Genomic DNA, 18828 nt, shown 5'->3' on the forward strand with positions numbered 1-18828 from the left:
TGGCAGAAGAGTCTGGCTGAGAGGAAGTGATAAATGGTTACCTTTTAACCCCCTTGACAGGGCTGATGGTGAAGCTACTGAACAGAGTGCAATTGGGTCCAACAGACTGGAAACATCCACAGTCCACATTGGGATAGATGATCCCATCCAGGGCCCATTTACAGTTCACCTCAGTGTTCCTGAAGATATGTCTATCAAGAAAGACTGAACAGGCTGGGGCTCTTTTCTCTAGAAAAGAGAAGACTGAGCGATGAGCTGATAAGGGTCTTTAAAATTACGAAGGGGTTCGATAGAGTAAACACAGAGAGGATGTTTCCGCTTGTGGGGGAGTCCAAAACTAAGGGGCCATGAATGTAAGATGGTCACTAATAAATCCAATAGTGAATTCAGGAGAAACTTCTTTACTCAGAGAGTGGTGAGAATGTGGAACTCGCTACCACAAGGAGTAGTTGAGGTGAATAGCAGAGGTGCATTTAAGGGGAAGCTCGATAAACACATGAGGGAGAAAAGGAATAGAAGGATATGCTGATAGGGTGAGATGATGTAAGGAGGGAGGAGGCTGGTGTGACGCATAGACACCGGCATAGACCTGCGGGGCCGAATGGCCTGTTTCTGTGCTGTACATTCTATGTAATTCCTGGGTTAGGGAGGCGTTAGATTGGCCAAGGTTGCCCTCTCTGATTTTCATCATAGAATCATAGAATCATAGAAGTTACAACATGGAAACAGGCCCTTCGGCCCAACATGTCCATGTCGCCCAGTTTATACCACTAAGCTAGTCCCAATTGCCTGCACTTGGCCCATATCCCTCTATACCCATCTTACCCATGTAACTGTCCAAATGCTTTTTAAAAGACAAAATTGTACCCACCTCTACTACTGCCTCTGGCAGCTCGTTCCAGACACTCACCACCCTTTGAGTGAAAAACTTGCCCCTCTGGACCCTTTTGTATCTCTCCCCTCTCACCTTAAATCTATGCCCCCTCGTTATAGACTCCCCTACCTTTGGGAAAAGATTTTGACTATCGACCTTATCTATGCCCCTCATTATTTTATAGACTTCTATAAGATCACCCCTTAACCTCCTACTCTCCAGGGAAAAAAGTCCCAGTCTGTCTAACCTCTCCCTGTAAGTCAAACCATATGGCCCTTAATGGACAGTGCATGTGTGAATGATAAGTAAGGACAGGATTGGTCTCAGTCATGTGTCCCTATGCTGAGATAAGCCGCCCACACTCACTGTCTAGTTTCCCAAGCGAAGAAACAGAAAGACCTTGCATTCATAAAGACTTTATCATATGTTCAGGATGTGCCTCACATCCAATGAATTACTTTTTGAAGAGCAGTCACTGTTATGCAGACAAACGAAACAGCCAATCTGCACACAGCAAGATCCCACAAACAGCAAATGGGATGAATAAGCCATTTCATCGATTTTTGGACAAAAAGAGGAAAATTCTGGAAATCTGAAATAAAAAAAACAGAAAATGCTGGAAACGCCCAGCAGGTCAGGCAGCATCGGTTGAGAGGACACAAGTTGATGTTTCAGGTACAGAGATTTTCCTCAGAATTAGGGTTAGGGTTCAGGTTAGCTCCAGTTCTGAAGAAGGATTGCATATCCAAAACGTTGACTTGTGTTCTTTCGACACGATGACTGCCTCACCTGCTGAGTGTTTCCATTATATGGTCGGTGTTGAGGGAGGAATAATGGCCAGGACAACAGGACAACTCCCCGCCCCTCTTTCCAATAGTGCCGTGGGATCGTTACTGTCTACTTGAACAGGCTGACAGGCCTTCAATTCAACATCTTATCTGAAAGACGGCACCTCTGACAGTGCAGCACTCCCTCAGAACTGCACTGGAATGTCAGCCTAGACTTTGTGCTCAAGTCTCTAGAGTGGGACATAAACCCACAACCTTCTGACTCAGAGGCAAGAGAGAGTGCTACCCACTGAACCAAGGCTGGCTAGAGAGAGGAAGGGGAGGGAAGGGGAAGAGTGGGAAGGGAGGGGAGAGAAGTGAGAAGAGTGGGAAGGGAGGGGAGAGAAGGGGAAGAGTGGGAAGGGAGGGGAGAGAAGGGGAAGAGTGGGAAGGGAGGGGAGAGAAGTGAGAAGAGTGGGAAGGGAGGGGAGAGAAGTGAGAAGAGTGGGAAGGGAGGGGAGAGAAGGAGGGGAGGGGAGGGGGAAGAGAGGGAGGGCAAACATAGAAACATAGAAAATAGGAGCAGGAGTAGGCCATTCAGCCCTTCGGGCCTGCTCTGCCATTCAAAATGATCATGGCTGATCGTCTAACTCAGTACCCTGTTCCAGCTTTTTCCCCATATCCCTTGATCCCTTTAGCATTAAGAAATATATCTATCTCCTTCTTGAATACATCTAATAATTTGGCCTCCACTGCCTTCTGTGGTAGAGAATTCCACAGGTTCACCACCCTCTGAGTGAAGAAATTTCTCCTCATCTCGGTTCTAAATGGCATACCCCGTATCCTGAGACTGTGACCCCTGATTCTGGACTCCCCATCCATCGGGAACATCCTTCCTGCATCTAGTCTGTCTAGTCCTGTTAGAATTTTATATGTTTCGATGAGATCACCTCTCATTCTTCTAAACTCTAGTGAATATAGGCCTAGTCGACCCAATCTCTCCTCATACGTCAGGCCTGCCATCCCAGGAATCAGTCTGGTAAGCCTTTGTTGCACTCCCTCCATGGCAAGGACATCCTTCCTCAGATAAGGAGATCAAAACTGCACACAATACTCCAGATGTGGTCTCACCAAGGCCCTGTATAACTGCAGTAAGACATCCCTGCTCCTGTACTCAAATCCTCTTGCAATGAAGGCCAACATACCATTCACCTTCCTAACTGCTTGCTGCACCTGACTGCTCGCTTTCAGCGACTGGTGTACAAGGACACCCAGGTCTCGTTGCACCTCCCCTTTTCCCAATCTACCACCATTCAAATAATAATCTGCCTTTCTGTTTTTACAACCAAAGTGGATAACCTCACATTTATCCACGTTATACTGCAACTGCCATGTTCTTGCCCACTCACCCAACTTGTCTAAATCACATTGGAGCCTCTTTGCATCCTCCTCACAGCTCACATTCCACCCCAGGAGGGAGGAGGGAGAGAGAGAGAGGGAAGGGGAGGAGAAGGAGGGGAGGGGAGAGGGAAGAGAGGGAGGGAAGGTGAGGAGGAAAGGGGGGAGGGAAGGGGAGGGGGAGAGAAGGAGGGGGAAGAGAGGAAGGGAAGGTGAGGAGGAAGGAGGGGAGGGAAGGGAGTGGGAGAGAGGGAGAGAGGGGAGGAGGAAGAGAGGGGAGGGAAGGGGAGGGGGAAGAGAGGGGAGGGAAGGGGAGGGGGAAGAGAAGGAGGGGGAAGAGAGGGAGGGAAGGTGAGGAGGAAGGAGGGGAGGGAAGGGAGTGGGAGAGAGGGAGAGAGGGGAGGAGAAAGAGAGGGGAGGGAAGGGGAGGGGGAAGAGAGGGGAGGGAAGGGGAGGGGGAAGAGAGGGGAGGGAAGGGGAGGGGGAAGAGAGAGGAGGGAAGGGGAGGGGAAGAGAGGGAGGAGCAGCTCATCCACAAGTTCAAAATCTATCCCCTCGAAACTACTTGCTCTTCAATCAGTATTTTTTTTTTGTTGAAAAGCTCCTCTGTCAGGATCACTCAACTTTCATGAAGAAGTCTGAGCCTATTGAGGGAAATATATTACATTGTTGTAAATTGAAGCTTGAAAACATGGGGCGTGGGGTGATTTTCAACTTTGACAAGAGGCACAAAGCGAGCGGCCATGAATCGGCCGATCCGTTATTACCCGTTTTGCGTGCCAGCCGACATTGAGTTTCACCTCACCGTGTACTCACTGCTCAATCAGGGCCCAAAGCAATGATACCGACTGGAATAGGAAACAATTCAAATACATTTTCTGAATAAACTGAACACAATACAACGGAAACAGCTCTGCTGCCTGTATCCTAACTCCCACTAAGTCCCCGTTCACCCATCACCCCCTTGTGCTCGCTGACTTACATCGGCTCCCAGCCAATAATAATAGTAAAAATATTACAGAGAACTTACAGCAAGATTCTAGACAGGAGTCAATTTTAAAATTCTCATCCTTGTGTTTAAATCCCTCCATGGCCTCACCCCTACCTATCTTTGTGACTTCCTTCAGACCTACAACCCTCCGAGATCATAGAATTATAAAAGTTATGGTACGAGAAGGAGGCCATTCGGCCCATCGTGTCTGTGCCGACTGACAAAGAGCTATCCAGCTTAATCCCACTTGGTCCGTAGCCCTGTGGGTTACGGCACTTCAAGTGCACATCCAAGTACTTTTTAAATGAGTTGAGGTTTCTGCCTCTACCACCTTTTCAGGCAGTGAGTTCCAGACCCCCACCACCCTCTGGGTGATCTCTGTGCTCCTCCAATTCTGGCCTCTTGCGCATTCCCAATCATCATCGCTCCACCATTGGCGGCCGTGACTTCAGCTACCGAGGCCCTAACCTCTGGAATTCTCTCCCTAAACGTTTTCACCTCTCTCTCTCCTCCTTTCAGACGCTCCTTAAAACCTACTTCTTTGACCACCTGTCCTAATGTCTCCTTATGTGGTTCGGTGTCAAATTTTGTTTGATAATCGCTCCTGTGAATCATCTCGGGACGTCTTACCACGTTAAAGTCGCTATATAAATGCAAGTTGTTGTTGTTGCTATAAACACACTCTTTGAAAGCTCAGCACCTTACCTGTGTTCTGCATTATTGTGAAATTTGAATTCGGATCGATGCTGAAGGTGAACCTAGGCCCATTTGCACTTTCGTCCTTATCCACAGCCTTAATTGTCTGGATTAGCTGAAATAAGGGAACCAGAGAGTTAAGATCTAATCAGTGTTCAGGAATAGGGATTAATGAATACTGGCTATTACCCATTCTGAAGACGACTTACGTGTGACCTTTAACCTTGACCTATAGATTAGATGGTCACCATAGCTACCAACACAATTGAACATAGGCACCCAGCAAACACTCCCAAAGACGTTTGTTCTAAAGAACTTCCAAACTTTCCGATTCACCCTGATCCGTCAATGCCACAAAGTCTAACCAGAATATAAGAACATAAGAAATAGGAGCAGGAGTAGGCCAATCGGCCCCTCGAGCCTGCTCCGCCATTCAATAAGATCATGGCTGATCTGATCCTAACCTCAAATCTAAATTCATGTCCAATTTCCTGCCCGCTCCCCGTAACCCCTAATTCCCTTTACTTCTAGGAAACTGTCTATTTCTGTTTTAAATTTATTTAATGATGTAGCTTCCACAGCTTCCTGGGGCAGCAAATTCCACAGACCTACCACCCTCTGAGTGAAGAAGTTTCTCCTCATCTCAGTTTTGAAAGAGCAGCCCCTTATTCTAAGATTATGCCCCCTAGTTCCACTTTCACCCATCCTTGGGAACATCCTTACCGCATCCACCCGATCAAGCCCCTTCACAATCTTATATGTTTCAATAAGATCGCCTCTCATTCTTCTGAACTCCGATGAGTAGAGTCCCAATCTACTCAACCTCTCCTCATATGTCCGCCCCCTCATCCCCGGGATTAACTGAGTGAACCTTCTTTGTACTGCCTCGAGAGCAAGTATGGAGACCAGAATATTTGAATTTAACCCACTGAGACCCACCTTTCCTGTATTTGCCTTCTCACACATATCCACCTCGTAAGGCTCTGCAAATTCTGGTGCGTTGTCGTTGATGTCACGGACTTTGATGGCCACTTGAGCGCGGGAAGTGTGAATTTGGTTATCTGTAACGAGTAGAGCTTAGATTTAATAATGAGGAAAAGCAGTGCAGTGCGGCAGGAAAAAGTTAACCCCAAACCAAGGTCAAACAACCGAGGCAAACCAGAGCGGGACAATGAACCCACAACCTTCTGAATCAGAGGCGAGGACGTTACCCACTGAGCCACAGCTGACAGGAAGGTCAGCACTAATTGGCACTGCCACTCTAACGGAACTAAGGATGGTCTGTGCGGGAAGCGGCACACAAAAATAGTGGCAAGGTGCTGAGATTCTGTCAGTGCAAAGAACTGTTCCCTGGCATGATTGGTGTTGCAAGGACATTGTATCATAATAGGTACAGCACAGGAGGAGGTCATTCGGCCCATCGTGCCTGGGCCGGCTCTTTGAAAGAGCTATCCAATTAGTCCCATTCTCCTCCTCTTTCCCTATAGCCCTGTAATTTTTTTTCCTTCAAGTATTTATCTAATTCCCTTTTGAAAGTTACTATTGAATCTGCTTCCACCGCCCTTCCAGGCAGTGCATTCCAGATCATAACAACTCGCTGCGTAAAAAAATATTTCCTCATGTCGCCTCTGGCTCTTTTGCCAATCACCTTAAATCTGAGTCCCCTGGTTACCGACCCTTCTGCCACTGGAAACAGTTTCTCCTTATTTACTCTGTCAAAACCCTTCATGATCTTGAACACCTCTATCAAATCTCCCCTTAACCTTCTCTGCTCTAAGGAGAGCAATCCCAGCTTCTCCGGTCACTCCACAAAACTGAAGACCCTCATCCCTGGAACCATTCTAGTAAATCTCTTCTGCACCCTCTCTAAGGCCTTGACATCCTTCCTAAAGGATGGCGGCCAGAATTAAATACAATACTCCAGCTCAGGCCTGGAAGGATTTCCAATCCAACATAGCAGTTTCCAACAATCTGAAATTAAGTTGCAAATTTATAAGCAACCGTTTGCAACGTGTAGGGTAGCTGACCCACAACATTATTATTGCTTTTTGTGGAATATATTAATGATTTGGAATTGAATGTGGGGGGCTTGATCAAGAAGTTTGCAGATGATACAAAAGTTGGCTGTGTGGTTGACAGTGAGGAAAGCTGTAGACTGCAGGAAGATATCAATGGATTGGTCAGGTGGGCAGAAAAATAGCAAATAGAATTCAATCCAGAGAAGTGTGAGGTAATGCATTTGGGGAGGGCAAACAAGGCAAGGGAGTACACAATAAATGGGAGGATACTGAGAGGTGTAGAGGAAGTGAGGGATCTTGGAGTGCATGTCCACAGATCCCTGAAGGTAGCAGGACAGGTAGATAAGGTGGTTAAAAAGGCATATGGAATACTTTCCTTTATTAGCCATAACATAGAATATGAGCCATGATGTGGAGATGCCGGTGATGGACTGGGGTGGACAAACGTAAGGAGTCTTACAACACCAGGTTATAGTCCAACAAATTTATTTTAAAACCACAAGCTTTCGGAGATTATCCCCTTCACCTGACGAAGGGGATAATCTCCGAAAGCTTGTGGTTTTAAAATAAATTTGTTGGACTATAACCTGGTGTTGTAAGATTCCTTACAGGTTATAGTCCAACAGCTTTATTTGAAATCACAAACTTTCGGAGCTTTGCTCCTTCGTTCACCTTCGTCCTCCTCGTTCACCTGACGAAGGAGCAAAGCTCCGAAAGCTTGTGATTTCAAATAAAGCCGTTGGACTATAACCTGGCGTTGTGCGACTCCTTACATAGAATATGAGAGCAGGGAGGTTATGCTGGAACTGTATAAAACATTGGTTAGGCCAGAGGTTGAGTACTGTGCACAGTTCTGGTCACCACATTGCAGGAAAGATGTCATTGCACTAGAAAGGCTACAGAGGAGATTTATGAGGATGTTGCCAGGACTGGAGAATTTTAGCTATGAGAAAAGATTGGATAGGCTGGGGTTGTTTTCTTTGGAACAGATGAGGTTGAGGGGAGATTTAATTGAGATATAAAATTATGACGGGACTAGATAGAGTGGATTGGGAGGACCTATTTCCCTTAGCAGATGGGTCAGTGACCAGGGGGCATTGATTTAAAGTAATTGGTAGAAGGATTAGCGGGGAGTTGAGGAGAATTTTTTTCACCCAGAGGATGGTGGGGGTCTGGAACTCACTGCCTGAAAGGGTGGTAGAGGCAGAAACCCTCAACTCATTTAACAAGTACTTGAAGTGCCGTAACCTACAGGACTACGGACCAAGTGCTGGAAAGTGGGATTAAGCTGGATAGCTCTTTCTCGGCCGGCACGGACATGGTGGCCGAATGGCCTCCTTCTGTAACGTAACTTTCTATGATTCTATTCTTAATTAAATCTGTACTCAACTTTTCCAGCTATTAGCTTGGCAGCCTTGTGCCTTGTGTTAACCACAACAGGTGCAGCAACTGAAAGATGGGATGAACTAAGCCAATTTTTATTTAAAATTGGATGAGGAGCTGGAAGTTCATCAAGAACAGCCCTTGGATACGAAATATTGCACTCATGACTTGTGATGAGCGACTTCAACTTGCCAAAAGAAAGACTGCGGGAGCTGTTCAAAGAAAGAATCGTAGATAAGCTCTATGCAAAAGCAATCCAGCTAGTACCACTCCCCCTACCCCGTAGCCCTGTAAATGTTTTCCTTTCAAGTATTTATCCAGTTCCCTTTTGAAGGCCATGATTGAATCTGCCTCCACCACCCCCTCGGGCAGTGCATTCCAGATCCTAACCACTCGCTGTGTAAAAAAGTTTTTCCTCATGTCACCTTTGGTTCTTTTGCCAATCACCTTAAATCTATGTCTCTGGTTCTTGCCCCTTCCGCCAATGGGAACAGTTTCTCTCTATCTACTCTGTCTAGACCCTTCATGATTTTGAATGCTTCTTGGTAGGGGTACAAAATTTGGAAGGGTAGTACACAATGAGGAGGATAGTGATAGACTTCACGCGGATATAGACAGGCTGGTGGCAGAGACGGTTGCATGCTGTAACCTATCTATCATTCTATGATTCTATCAAATCTCCTCGGAACCGTCTCTGTTCCAAGGAGAACAACCCCAGCTTCTCCAGTCTATCGTAACTAAACTCCTTCATCCCTGGAATCATTCTAGTAAATTTTTCTGCACCCCCTCTCAGGCCTTTACATCTTTCCTAAAGTCCACAACTGGACACAATACTCCAGTTGTGGCCGAATCAGTGTTTTATAAAGGTTCATCATGACTTCCTTGCTCTTGTACTCTATGCCTCTATTTATAAAGCCCAGGATCCCGTATGCTTTTTTAACCATTTTCTCAACCTGCCCTGGCACCTTCAATGATTTGTGCACATATACCCCCAGATCTCTCTGTTCCTGTAACCCTTTTAGAGTTGTGCCCTCTAGTTTATATTGCCTCTCCTCATTCTTCCTACAAAAATGTAACACTTTGCATTTCTCTGCATTAAATTTCATCTGCCACATGTCCGCCCATGCCACAAAGACTATCTATTTCCTCGCAGGATACCTCTATTCCTGGAATGATTTCTCCTTTTCCCCCTTTATTGACTGACCCTACAATCAATGCCATGGGAATTAAATGTTTTCCAGCTACATTACGCTGTAGTAGATCTATAGAGCACAGCACACTATTGTTTAGCCACAGTGATGTTGATTGAGTGGCTTTGACCTTGTACGTCTCACTTCCCGGGATTCTTCTATCCGATTCATCCTCGGCTAAACACTTGATCAGTTGGAGCACTCCTCAGCTAAACTCTGCCAAGCTATTAGTTGGAAATAGTGAGCCAAGAGTTCATTAACAATAGCGTTCTAGGCAACGACCTTACTTGCTGCAAGCCATTGCTTATTACAATAAGTTTCAAACTTAAGTTCGGACGATTGAAAGCAGGTATCGTGGGATAGCTCCGTCTGATCGAGTGTTTAGCCCAGCTGGATTGAAGAAACGTCCATAGAAAGCTAACTGCTTTTCAACCAGGTCTTGATAAAGAACTTGATAAAAGGGGAAGGTAATGGCCACCCAGTTGGTGTCAGCCATGGCTCACTCGGTATCACACTTGCTTCTGAGTCAGTGGTTGTGGGGTACTGAGGGAGTGCTGCACCGTTAGTGGTGCTGTCTTTTGGATGAGACATTAAACTGTCTCCCCTCTCAATTGGATGTAGAAGATCCCATGGCACTATTTCGAAGAAGAGCAGGGGAGTTTTCCCTGGTGTCCTGGGCCAATATTTACCCCGCAACCAACATCACTAAAAACAGATTATCTGGTGATTATCACATTGCTGTTTGTGGGATCTTGCTGTGCACAAATTGGCTGCCGCGTTTCCTACATTGCAACAGTGACTGCACTGCAAGAAAGTACTTTGTTGTATTGTAAAGCGCACTGGGACATCCTGAGGTCATGAAAGGCACTATATATATAATTGTAAGTCTCTCTTTCTTTCTGCTTTTTTGATAGATGCAGGGAGCGTGTAGTACTGAGCTGTAAAGATCAGAATCCATCCCCTGAGTTAGCTGGTCTCAACTGGGCAATGGTTGGGGCACTGCAATGGATCTCAGTGTGCCAGGGCTGGAAACAAAATCAACCAGACTTCCTGCCCTTGCTCACCATGAAGCTGCTGCATTTTACAGTCATGGTCTATGGCCAAGGTGGGACCTTCTTAATTAAAGGAGCAGAGGGGATGCTTCAAGATTCTTTACCACTCCTCTTGAGTTTCCAGGACGTGTTAGCTGCAACATTGAATGCATCGATCAGAAAGTTTTTTCCTTTGTCACACTGTTTTTGTCAGTGTCCGCTGTGGTTCAGTGGTAATCACTCTCGCCTCTGAGTCAGAGAAAGTCATGGGTTCGAGTCCCACTCCAGCATATAATCCAGGCTGATACTACCAGTGCAGTACTGAGAGAGATCTGCACTGTCGGAGGTGCCATCTTTCAGCAGAAGAAGTTAAATCGAGGCCCCGTCTGCCCTCTCAGGTGGATGTAAAAGATCCCACGATGCTATTTCGAACAACAGGGCGTTCTTCCTGATGTCCAGGCCAATATTTATCCCTCAAGCAATATCACTGAAAAAAAATGATTATCATCTCATTGCTGTTTGTGGGAGCTTGCTCATGCACGAATTGGCTGCTGTGTTTCCTGACATTGCAACAGTGGCTAAACGTCATTAGCTGTAAAGCGCTTTGGGATGTCCTGAGGTCATGAAAGGCACTATATAAATGTAAATTCTTTCTTTCTCTATCACATATAACATGAAAAACGAATCACAGGAAACTATCTGTAATTCAAACACATTATTGATTTAAGAAAAAGTTCCAACAGTGAGTTTACCCAGTGCATAACTGAACCAACAGACCTGCAATGTCCCGGGTTTGAGCCTCAATCTGTGCGGTGTTAGCTGGCCTAAGCTGGGGCACCTGTAGTGGGTTCTACAACGGACCTCAGGCAATCAGGGAGAGGGAGAATTAGCCAGGGCTCCAGCCCTTGATCGCTGTCCAGTGACTGCCTGCTGGAAAGTCCATGTGCAGGGACATGGGTGGAGAACAGGGTGGGGATTGGCTCTGATGTCCCCTTTGCTGATAAGCGAACTGACAATTTTCTGAGTTCACCGTACCGAGAGGGATCATCACCCACTGACTATGTGTAGGAGGGGGGAGAGGGAAATCACAGCCAGCGTCACCACCCCAATTTCCAGATGTGAGCAGCAAGTAGGTATGATCTGGAATGTGCTGCCTGAAAGGGCGGTGGAAGCAGGTTCAATCCTGACTTTCAAAAAGGAATCGGATTAATACTTGAAGGGAAAAAATTTGCAGGGCTGCGGGGAAAGAGCCGGGGAGTGGGACAAACTGGATTGCTCTTACAAAGAGCCGGCACGGGCTCGATGGGCTGAATGGCCTTCCTTCTGTGCTGTAACCACTCTATGATTCTATGAGCAACTAGAGGGCAGGGCGCACTGCTGGTAGCACAAACTCAGAATAAACGCCCCCCCCAAACTATTCTGGTTCGCAGGCGGAGAGCAGACGCTTGGGCAGGTACCAGAGGCAACGAGCGGTTTGTAGACCAAGGAGGTGAACCTTTGCAGGAGAGGAACGGGAAGCGAGGGAACCAAAACAAAGTGGATCGATGAGGCCCCAAACATTCACTGCCTGGCAAGCTGCCTTCCACTCGTTTCAAACCAGCAAAAAGGCACAGAGCAAACAAAAACAAGAGAAGAAAGTCGAGAGGCTCTCCGGCCTCTATGCAATTGAACATCACTTCCATTGGGCAAGCCAGAGACATGGAGGATAAGGCTTTGTAATTGTCGATTCAAATAAAAGCATTTGCTGTACAATGCGCTGTAATTGTCGCCATCAGCCCCACTTACAAAGTGTGGGTCATTCTGAGAGGGCACCGCGTTTATTCGAAACAGCACAGGGTTGGCAGCAGGAGTCGGAACAAAGCACGCTGGAATTAGGATGAAGGTCCAGCGCCTGTGATGGGAATGGAGGTTACATAATCGGAGAGTGTTCGACAGTCAGATAGATTCCAGCCTGTAACTCACTCCCGGATATCTGTTATTCTATATATAAAAACCACCCGAACCCCTCGATTAGATTCCAGCCTGTAACTCACTCCCGGGTATCTGTTATTCTATATATAAACCCCCCGAACCCCTCGATTAGATTCCAGGCTATAACTCACTCCCGGGTATCTGTTATTCTATATATAAAAACCACCCGAACCCCTCGATTAGATTCCAGCCTGTAACTCACTCCCGGGTATCTGTTATTCTATATATAAACCCCCCGAACCCCTCGATTAGATTCCAGGCTATAACTCACTCCCGGGTATCTGTTATTCTATATATAAAAACCACCCGAACCCCTCGATTAGATTCCAGCCTGTAACTCACCCCCGGGTATCTGTTATTCTATATATAAACCCCCAGAACCCCTCGATTAGATTCCAGCCTGTAACTCACTCCCGGGTATCTGTTATTATCTGTATAGTCCAACCTGTCTATTAAAGTTACGAAAAGGACCAGTGCGATTGGTTGTATTTCACAGGAGTTCCTGAGCAGCCAACGCTTAGAAATCTCCAACTGACAGCCTTCCGGAGTTGGCCAAATCCGAGCCTAATCTGGACATAAATCTCCTGACATTGGCTCATTGTTTGCTGGTGCTGTGGGAGCTTCATTCACCAACTCAGACAACTCGCGATCGTCATCTGTGACCTTGGGGCATTAACACGGATCATAGAAAGACCTGACGATAGCTTACTGTTCCATACAGATGGAATTACTGAAGAAAATCTGTGATTGTAACACACAGTACAAGACTGGCCGCTGTGTAGATAGTAATTACATTGAGTTCTATTATTGGTTTTGGATGGGCCCACAAAGTACATCCACGATACAGCAGTAAAGATTGAATACACAATCATGGACTTCTTAGACTGCAAGCCACAGCTGTTCACAACCACCAAATATTTAGATTCAACATCCTTGAACGCTACAAAATTACGGGGGCTTTGGATAGAGTAGGTCGGGAGAAATTGTTTCCACTGGCAGGAAGGTCGGCAACCAGAGGACACAGATAAATTGGCAAATGAACAAAGGGGGAGATGAGAAGAATTTGTTTATACGCAGCGAGTTGTTACGATCTGGAACGTGCTGCCTGAAAGGGCGGTGGAAGCAGATTCAATAATAACTTTCAGAACAGAATTGGATAAATACTTGAAAAGGAAAAACAATTGGTGGAGGAAAGAGCAGGGGAGTGTGATTAACTGGATAGCCCTTTCAAAGAGCCAGCACAGGCACGATGGGCCAAATGGGCTCCTTCTGTGCTGTATGAGTCTAAGTCAAAATGCTCCACACCATTGCAGCTGGGACTTATATAAGCAAGAACAGAATTCATTCTGCACCAAAATACAGCAACAAGATGATAGATAGGCTTTTTTTTTGTTGCTATCAACCAGGTTACTTAGAAAATTATTTTTCAAATAGTGTCATGAAATCTTTGATAAGAAAATAAACATCTCAATAAAGGATAGCGCCTCCAACAAAGCAGCACTCCCTCAGCCTAGATTACATGTGCAAATCCTGAAGTGAGGCATGAACTCACAACCTACTGATATGGAAATAAAGGCACTACCAACTGAGCCACAGTAATATTTGGCTGCATTGGGCAGGTGACAATTAATATTGATAGTGTTAAGATACGATTTAAACTATGTAATTAAAAAGTTTGCAGTATTTTAATTATCGCCTCAAATGTCAGCCATGTTGGTGGAAAGTGCACTTAATTATGGCAATTACATTCTTCTACAGGGAATGGCTCATAACTATAATAACTTACATTTACATAGTGCCTTTAATGTAGTAAAACGGTACACCAAGGCGATTCATAGGAGCGATCATCAAATAAAATTTGACACCGAGCCACATAAGGAGATATTAGGTCAGGTGACCAAAAATTTGGTCAAAGAGGTAGGTATAAAGAGAGGTAGAGAGGCAGTGAGATTTAGAGAGGGAATTCCAGAGCTTAGGGCCTAGACAGCTGAAGGTACGGCCGCCAACGGTGGGACGAAGGGAATGAGGGATGTGCAAGAGGCCAGAATTGGAGGAGCGCAGAGATCTTGGAGGGCTGGAGGAGGTTACAGAGATAGGAAATGTGGGGGGGGTGGTGAGGCCATGGAGGGATTTGAAAACAAGGATGAGTAATTTTAAAAATCGAGACGTTGCCAGACTGGGAGCCAATGTCGGTCAACGAGCACTAGGGGTGATTGGTGAACGGGACTTGGTGCGAGTTAGGTACTCTAGATTACCAGCAGATAAAGCTTTCACTCCACATACAAAAAGGTCTTTCCCCAACTTGTCACATTTACCCCATTGTCACTCACTGCTGACGGCTCAGTTGTGAAAGTACTGAAGTAGTACATTAGATGACCATTAAAGGGGTACGTTCGTGTAGTGTTTATTACTGGACTAGCAATCTAAAGGCCGGCACTAATAATTCAGAGAATGTGAGTTCGAATCCCCCCATGAGAATCTGAATTCAGTTTTCAAAAATCTGGAAATAAAAAGTTGGTATCGCTAAAAGTGTCCATGAAGCTGTTGGATTGTTGTAAAAACCCAACTGATTCACTAATGTCCTGCAGGGAAGGAAACCTGCCGTCCTCACCCGGTCTGGGCCTAAATGTGACTCCAGTCCCACACCAACATGGATGACTCTTAACTGTCCTCTGAAGTGGCCTAGCGAGCCACTCAGTTGTATCAAAGTTGCTTGGGCAACTAGGGATGGACAGACAATAAATGCCAGTATCCCGAGAACGAATTGAGTCTTACAGAGCAAGGAGGTCCTGTGTAGAAGGAATGTGAAGGGCCAGTTAACATCTGGAGCTCGAACTGGTTAAGATTTATGCTAAGATCCTTTGTTAATTTACAGAGCGCAGAATGGCCCTATGTTTTCTCCTGTAAAAAAAAAACGATCAGGAATTGGCTGAGAGAATTCCCGTGTAACTCCTTACATGAAGGAAAAGCTGGAACGTGTCCTCAGATCGTGCTACGGAAGCCCATGGGAGGTGCAATCATTGCACAACTTAAAATGGCTTATAAATCATCCCAGCACAGTAGTGCCAGCTGAAGTATGTGACAAGAATGCAAACACCACAACATAAATGTTACCACATATTTTTTCAATTTTCCATTTTTAGTACGATATTCGTGTTAACAGCAAGAAGCTCCTTGTCTTTGTAACAGCTGCAATCTATGACTTATATATTGAACGTTCCATCATCTCAGAAATACAAACTATCTTGTGTGATTTCCAAAGAAAAAAATCTTTGAATTATAACATCTGGAATCTCGTCCCTTTTTTTCCCTCTCATTTTGGTAAAAATAGAGGCTCATTTATTCCAAAGTAGGGGATAATGGAGAACAAAGAGCTAGCTCCCCAGTGCCAGTAATTATTTATCTTTCTATTTATCCATCCATCTATCTATCCTTCTGACAAAAGGTCATCAACTTCAATAATTAACTCTGTTTCTCTCTCTCCACAGATGCTGCCTGACCTGCTGAGCATTTCCAGTATTTTCTGTTTTTATTTCAGATTTCCAGCATCCGCAGTATTTTGCTTTTATCTATCTATCTATTTACCTACCAATCTATACTATAAAATCTGTACGTATGAGTACACTTCATTCTGGGGCCCATCACACTTCAAACACTGTCCAGTGCAAATTTCTCCGTCTTTCTTTAAAAATATAAAGAAAAATACAGCCATACTCTGAAGTAATAGAAAATACCAGAGCCATAATATCTGGAACCTCTTAATTGACCGTCCCACAGATAAAACCAGATTCTGATCTCCAGCCTGAATAGCAATTGACCTTTGAACGAACTCAACCTGGTGTTCACTTAAAATCTTAAAAAGGGACTGAGACCTACATTTTAGCGGCAGGATAATACATCAGGCTTTACATGGAATAATGTTCCTAGCCTTATAAAAGAACATAATGTCGAAAGTACCTCCATTACAACAGTGACTGTACTGAATTTGGGACGTCCTAAGGGCTTAAAAGGTGCTACATAAATGCAAGTCTTTCTTTCTTATTACCAAGATAGGATATTCACCATAGGCAAGTCTTGTGTCCAGTGTGTCTGTCACACACCAGACGTCACACACCAGACGTCACAGTTTATGGTGCAAAACAATCTCGAAAAAATCTGGCTTGTATAAAGTTATTTTAAAATTTAAAGTGATGCGAGATGAACTGTTAAAGGTTTGTGAAACAGTGTCCCTTTAATAAAGTTAGTTTTTAACATATTTAGGGCTGGATAAGGTCCAAAACAAAAAGTTAGTTTCTCGTAATAGGATTCAAAATGTTATTTAATTCCCCTTTTCAGGTTGCTAGCTGCCAGCTGGCTTTGCGGGTAAGTGTAATTCCTCCAGTGCTCAGGATACTCATTCCTTTGGTATTTACGTACTCCAGTAACATTATTTTGATATTAACAGTTAATAGCAGGATAAGGATCTAGATTGCCATGCCCGATCTCAGATGTAGGATTACACAGGGGTTCTGTAATTACCTTCGAGGAAAAACTTTCCTTCAAGAGAGTAAATGGGTGGAGTAGAGTCCATGATAGGGCAGATTGAGCAGGGCTGTGAAAGAATATTAAATGGTTGGGGTTGAGTCCATGATTGGATACATATACAGGGACTATGGAAGGAGATTAAATGGGTGGGGAGAGACCATGATGGAGTAGATTGTACATGGTTCACAGAAGAAACATGCACAATAAGCTGAATTTGCTTTTCTCGTTTAATGTTTTCTTTTAGAAAGAAAGAACGAACTTAGGAACTTAGGAACATAGGAACAGGAGTAGGCCATTCAGCCCCTCGTGCCTGCTCCGCCATTTGATAAGATCATGGCTGATCTGTGATCTAGCTCCATATACCTGCCTTTGGCCCATATCCCTTAATACCTTTGGTTGCCAAAAAGCTATCTAGCTCAGATTTAAATTTAGCAATTGAGCTAGTATCAATTGCCATTTGCGGAAGAGAATTCCAAATTTCTACAACCCTTTGTGTGCAGAAATGTTTTCTAATCTCGCTCCTGAAAGGTCTGGCTCTAATTTTTAGACTGTGCCCCCTACTCCTAAAATCCCTAACCAGCGGAAATAGTTTCTCTCTATCCACCCTATCTGTTCCCCTTAATATCTTATAAACTTCGATCAGATCACCCCTTAACCTTCGAAACTCCAGAGAATACAACCCCAATTTGTGTAATCTCTCCTCGTAACTTAACCCTTGAAGTCCGGGTATCATTCTAGTAAACCTATGCTGCACTCCCTCCAAGGCCAATATGTCCTTCCGAAGGTGCGGTGCCCAGAACTGCTCACAGTACTCCAGGTGCGGTCTAACCAGGGTTTTGTATAGCTGCAGCATAACTTCTGCCCCCTTGTACTCCAGTCCTCTAGATATAAAGGCCAGCATTCCATTAGCCTTATTGATTATTTTCTGCACCTGTTCATGATACTTCAATGATCTATGCACCTGAACCCCTAAGTCACTTTGGACATCCACTGTTTTTAACTTTTTACCATTTAGAAAGTACCCTGTTCTGTCCTTTTTTGATCCAAAGTGGATGACCTCACATTTGTCTACATTGAATTCCATTTACTACAGTTTTGCACATTCACCTAATCTATCAATATTGTATTGTAATTTTATGTTTTCCATCCACACTGCTGACAATGCCATCAATCTTTGTGTCATCTGCAAACTTAGATATGAGACTTTCTATGCCTTCATCTGAGTCGTTAATAAATATTGTGAATAACTGAGGCCCCAAGACAGATCCCTGCTAGACTCCACTAGTCACATCCTGCCAATGTGACTACCTACCCATTATCCCTACTCTCTGTCGCCTTTCGCTCAGCAAACTTCCTAAACAAGTCCATACTTTTCCCTCAATTCCATTGGCTTTGATCTTAGCTAACAGTCTCTTATGTGGGACCTTATCAAATGCCTTCTGGAAGTCCATATAAATAACATCCACTGACATTCCCCTGTCCACTCCCTTAGTCACCTCTTCAAATATGCCTTCTGGAAGTCCATATAAATAACATCCATTGACATTCCCCTGTCCACTCCCTTAGTCACCTCTTCAAAAAATTCAATCAGGTTAGTCAGGCACGACCTACCTTTCACAAATCCATGCTGGCTCTCTCTGATTAACTGAAAACTCTCGAGGTGTTCAGTCACCCTATCCTTAATTATAGACTCCAGCAATTTCCCCACAACAGATGTTAGGCTAACTGGTCTATAATTCCCTGGTTTCCCTCTCTCTCCTTTCTTAAAAAGCAGAGTGACATGTGCAATTTTCCAATCTAGAGGGACAGTTCCTGAATCTAGAGAACTTTGAAAGATTATAGTTAGGGCATCTGCAATGTGCTCACCTACTTCCTTTAAAACCCTGGGATGGAAACCATCTGGTCCTGGGGATTTGTCACTCTTTGGTGCAATTATTTTCTTCATTACTGTTTTACTTATGTTAATTTTACCGAGTCCCTGTCCC

At 44.7% G+C, this 18828-nt stretch overlaps 1 protein-coding gene across 4 annotated transcripts in view; it reads right to left on the minus strand.

Moving 5' to 3' along the window:
• The window catches only part of LOC137333811 (cadherin-11-like), a 152433-nt gene that overhangs the window by 17120 nt on the left and 116485 nt on the right, over window positions 1-18828 (minus strand). For all 4 annotated transcript variants that reach the window (XM_067998166.1, XM_067998163.1, XM_067998165.1 and 1 more), the window contains 2 exons: window positions 5666-5787; window positions 4736-4841 (listed from right to left, as the gene is read on the minus strand). In XM_067998166.1, coding sequence (XP_067854267.1) covers window positions 4736-4841; window positions 5666-5787 — 228 coding nt within the window. The remainder of the gene's footprint in view (window positions 1-4735; window positions 4842-5665; window positions 5788-18828) is intronic.

The sequence above is a fragment of the Heptranchias perlo genome, chromosome 16 (genome assembly GCF_035084215.1).
Source record: "Heptranchias perlo isolate sHepPer1 chromosome 16, sHepPer1.hap1, whole genome shotgun sequence".
In the NCBI taxonomy this organism is placed as follows: Eukaryota; Metazoa; Chordata; class Chondrichthyes; order Hexanchiformes; family Hexanchidae; genus Heptranchias; species Heptranchias perlo.